Source organism: Anneissia japonica, unplaced genomic scaffold, assembly GCF_011630105.1.
Source record: "Anneissia japonica isolate Jap-2015-1 unplaced genomic scaffold, ASM1163010v1 scaffold288157_len95398_cov146, whole genome shotgun sequence".
Classification (NCBI taxonomy): domain Eukaryota; kingdom Metazoa; phylum Echinodermata; class Crinoidea; order Comatulida; family Comatulidae; genus Anneissia; species Anneissia japonica.
Window position 1 is genome coordinate 19,003 of NW_022683726.1, and position 5,136 is coordinate 24,138.

Here is a 5,136-nt window from a genome sequence, read left to right on the forward strand (position 1 = left end):
TCTACATTTTTCAATTAAATAAATACACGCTTTTGCCATGTTTATTTTTCTCTCTTCAGTAACAGACAATGAAGACGGTGGAGGCTGCCCGTGGCGTTACGATTGGTGCAATGACACGCCTAACATGATTCTTCCCTTCTTTTACCTCGCCATGTCCATGTTTGCTATAGGCTACTCAATTTCTCAAGTTATACTTTACACAATGTATACTAAAATTCTTGGACCACGGCCTCAGGTGAGCATTTAACACTCCTGTAAATATTTAATTTGCAATGACGTTATGTGTGAGTCCCCAATTGTCCCTATGTTATACACACACTTAGGCCCTATATATGTTTAAACGTGTAACCTTATTTATAGGCTATAAAATTCACAGCCAAAAGTTACACCCACCAATAATAAAACACGCGACTATCGTACAAAACTACTATTCTAAGATGACACCTAATTTCCCCAAGACTGGTACATAGGCCTAACTTGTGCTAGGTCCGGTTTACGTGTCTTTCCTGCCTTTGTTTTCCATATTTCATGCAATCATGATATTTATAGTTAATTAATTTATATTAAATAGACATACTGATAACTGAGCAATACGTTAAATCAACGTATTCAATATCACGTCATCCTACCAGGTACCCACATACTACTGGGTGGCGCATACGAGCTGAGCGGTCAGCTGAGAGGATATTGTACATGCTTCTTATGCTGAAGACCCCGGTTCAAACTGAACCAATGTTTTAATTTGAGTCTGATCGCTTGGCACCTCCAATAAAAATTATTTTGAGGGTTAGGCGGAGTAAAGAACAATGTTTGCAGCCGTCATGTGTCCGTTATGTGTTTTAGTTAAGTTAGGTGGCGCTGTAATGTGGCTGCCGCGGGTTCCCAGGGACACAGCCCGAATTTCCGATTTTCAATTTGAATTAGGACAAATAAAGAATTATTATTAAAAAAGAGACAAACGTAAGTAAAGTGCCTTGATCAAGCGAAATACAGCTATGTATTCTACCACCAACAATTTAACTTTTTATTTGTCTTTCCTCAGGGCCTCTATATGGGCTTCTTCACCGGGGTAGGCAGTATTGGAAAGACTATAGGTCCTCTGTTCGGAACTGCTGTGTACGTACAACACGGGGTACGCTGGGCATTCGGTTCGCTCTCTATATTCATTACAACTCTTCTTATATTATGTGTACCATTGTACTCTCAACTGCTGCCTTACCATATAAGAAAAAAGAAAAAGAACAGATGTACAGAAGAACTGAAACTAATAAACAAAAATAGATGATTTTGGGCAATATTAACTTTAGCGGGTTTATTATACTTAACGTGTACTTAATAGTCCTACTTTATTATAATGGAAATATTTTCTATCGGAAACATTGTCCAATGATTCCGAAGTTAGTAGGCTAATGGACACGAGCAAGACTGCAGTCAAATATTTCACGTCATCCTGTCTAGAAGGACTACAGAACAACAATTAGTGGTGTAATATTAAATAGGTCAATAGATCCATCAAGTTTATTTCGGAAAAAATGTATACAGTATACATTGTCAGAGTGCTGTTTGCCTGTCGATTGCCTTTGATTGTTCTGTTACTATGGTTGAAGATTGTTATATCAATTTCAGTCCTAATAAGCAAGGAATTTAAGTGAAAGTTAAATGCGGGAATAAAGATTATTTAAAATGACGCATCGATTTCATTATGAAAACACTTACTGTAATGAGCGAATGTTAATGAACTAACCTACAAATCTACATATTTTAACCTTTAAAAAGTATATTTAGGTTATTTCTAACAATTGATTTATACTATTATATATAAATATTATTATTAACTATTATTACTTTATTGCTAAATACCGTAAAATCTCGAATTGAAGCCCAGTGGGCTTAATCTCGAGATGATGCACATCTCGAATTGAAGGCCCTCTTTAGTTTGCAAAATTAGGCTCGAAAAGAAGCCCATCGCGAAAAGAATCCTATGTACTTCTTTTCGAGATAGTACAGTACAGTATATGACATTCAGAAAACTAAATAAATTAAAAACAAGCTTGGTTTATACATTAGTTTCGATGATTTAATGCCAGTTAAATACACTCCATAATACAGATTGATGTTACATTGACCTTATTTATTGTTTAAATCGTACAAATTCACAAAACTAACAGCATTCATTTTGAAAAGAGGCCCCCCTCCTCTTTACTTTGCAAAAATAGTCTCGAAAAGAAGCCCATCTCGAGAAGTAGCCTATCTCGAAAAGAAGCCCATTCAAAGTTCGCAAAAAAAAAAAAAAAAAAAAAAAAAAAAGCCCAGGGCTTCAATTAAAAGTTTTACGGTAATTTATTTATTACTATGATTGTTCTGTCTCTTTTCAATGATTTACCCAAATTTACAAAGACCCATTGAATTCCACAGCATTTTAAACCGTTTTTCAAATCCCTTCAACTACAGGGATGTGTATCCGATTTATACGTTGTACGGTTAATATACAGAGTAAAACATTTTGTGAGATGACATGGAAGTTGTGGCCATATTGACCACAATGCCCGGTTTACTTACCTGAGGAAGAATTGGGAAACTTCATAGGTTCCTGGTTATGGGATCAACAAATAAACATAGTGGAAAAGAATGAAAATATTTCAGTTACTTTTTAAATAGGCCTAGGCCGTAGCCTATCTTAAAGTTTATGTACCGATTTATTTACATATTAAATCGCTATAATAGTCGGGGATAGATGGAATATATTTGTTTTTCTAGCAGTGAGCTATGTACCCTTTTCCTATTTATTTTTTAAACACTATTCAGCGTATCCCATAATGTCGGCTGATATTCAGAGCTTTCATAAATTCAGGGTCTTCATAACTAAATGAAATAACATGATTCTTTATCAGCGACGTCTCCTCAAGAGGCTTATGAGGTGGAATGTGTCGTGAGAAAAAATCCTGTGTTGTCACAGGATTTGAACCCAGGACCTTGGGATCGGAAGACAAGCATCTTAACCACCAAGCTACATCTCTACTACTTATACTCTGTGTAGATTGATGTTGGAGATTGTTTCATATATATATTTTTTTTTATTTAACTGCAATTGTATAATTTTTTTTATATAGAATCAAGTATATTACAATCGAGCCTTGTAGCAACACTCGGCCATGGTGTCAAAAAGATGGGCCATAGGCTTATGTCGTGGGCCAAGACATCAAGGGTTCTAGTTTTCGAGATCCGTAGTACACTTCGTTCAGTACTGTTAATAAAATAAAAGTGAAACTAAATGAATTTGTTCCACCGTTTTATTGCTTTCGATATAGTGGGTCTACCACCGAAACTAAATGAATTTGTTCCACCGTTTTATTGCTTTCGATGTAGTGGGTCTACCACCGAACATACTCATTGTAACAATAAATTCATCCGCTTCGAAAGAAGTGATCTGATAAGAACACACTATTATTGCTATTTGATTATTTTTTTTTGATTACATTAATAAACGTTCTATACTATCAATACAGTATACAGTTTACCCTCCAATTCTGTGGCCTCTCTAATGCAAGACCAGTTTTTCGCGCTGCACCTTTGGCTGCTACGAACAAGAACAATCATTAAGAAACTGTAGATAAGCTGTAGCTTTTACTACGAACGAATGAAAAAACACAGTGAGTATGCGCTTGCAACTGGAAAGACAGTGAGCATACGTACTAAGTGACGTTGTCGAGCAGGTGCAGTTACCAAAACGATGTCTCATGAAATCATTGAGCATAACCAAATAACAAACGGCGTCTGCGAAGAGGGTGTAAATTCGAAAGGAGAAAAATCGAACTTTTTTATGCAACCATTGAGCATGCGCAACTCAAGCTAAAGAGACCAGGCTATGAAAATGGAAACAATGAGAATTCCGGTTGAAAAGCTTCTATTTTGACTATCAGTTCATCATATTATTCCGTCAGGGAGAATTCCAATTAAATTATCGGAAACAACAGTCTATTTGGCTCCATCGTCGCACGTACTTGCATTGACAATCCGATAAAAAAATAACCAGAGAAACTGGCGACATAAACTAGCCTAGACCTAGAGAAGCCTAGCTAGTGGCCTAGCAAGGTCCTTCTAATAGCCAAGTAGTAGGGGCTAAGATAATTCGCAATGTGTAGAGAGGTACGGTGCCGTACGCTGAAGAAGTTTTTGGTTGACCATTACGTAGATTGCGACAGTATCATGCTCTATCGTCGTACGTACGTATGCATCGATTATTGACAATCCAAAAAAAAGCTTGTAAGGAGGGGGTTGGGGCGTGTTGCTAGCTAATCTAAAACTGAAGCATAAAATCGGCGATGATGGAATTTATCTGTAATAACTCGTCCAGCCCAAACAGCAGAATAATAAAAATAATAAAATATATTTAAAAAATTGAATACAAATAAATAAAATAAAATAATATTAAAAATTAATAATAATAATAATATTATTAATAATACTGGTAAGAACACAAGTTAAAGAAAGTCTATATGGTAGGCCTACACCAAATTATATAATACACTGGTTTATGAATTTTATACTTTCCACATTTCTAATGTACTCTAAAGTTGTTCAGTATGCCTTTTTATTATTTTAATTCTGTGTCTGAAATGTAAATAACTTTGTAGATATTGTTACACCAGTTGTAGACCAGTTTCTGTACCTGTAGGCTATTATGGTTATGGTTATGTTTATGTGTCTTACCATAAAAGAAATACATGGAAGATGGTAGGTCATATTTAAGAATAAGTTACTTTTTAAGTTTGGTAATACAAACCAGTCATAAGCTAAATATGTTGCGGCGTTTTTTTTACAGGAAATATTTTCTGTTAAATTACCAACTGATCACCTATCTCCTAACACTAAGCTCGTCCTCTAATTTTGAAACCGTCACCACCTGTAAGAAAATGACCTCTAATACGCAAAGCCATTATTGGAAATGCAAAATTAACCAGATAAGTTTTAAATAACAAATGCACTGTTAATCAATATCAATGAGTATTCAAAATATAGAGTGTTCAGTCAACATAATAATCTGAGCTCATATTTAACAATGACTTCCATAGTTGACATTTGGAAGAAGCCTCATAGCTCGCGCATTCTGGCTGTTTATAGTATATATATATATAC

The 5,136-nt window shown here is 35.2% G+C and overlaps 1 protein-coding gene across 1 annotated transcript in view; it reads left to right on the forward strand.

The window, feature by feature from the left end:
- Nucleotides 1-1,285, forward strand: part of LOC117101164 (major facilitator superfamily domain-containing protein 8-like) — an 11,467-nt gene extending 10,182 nt beyond the window's left edge. Inside the window, exons 8-9 of the mRNA XM_033241051.1 lie at nt 60-235; nt 1,043-1,285. Of these exons, the coding sequence (XP_033096942.1) occupies nt 60-235; nt 1,043-1,285 (419 nt within the window). The remainder of the gene's footprint in view (nt 1-59; nt 236-1,042) is intronic.
- Nucleotides 1,286-5,136: the final 3,851 nt, after the last annotated feature.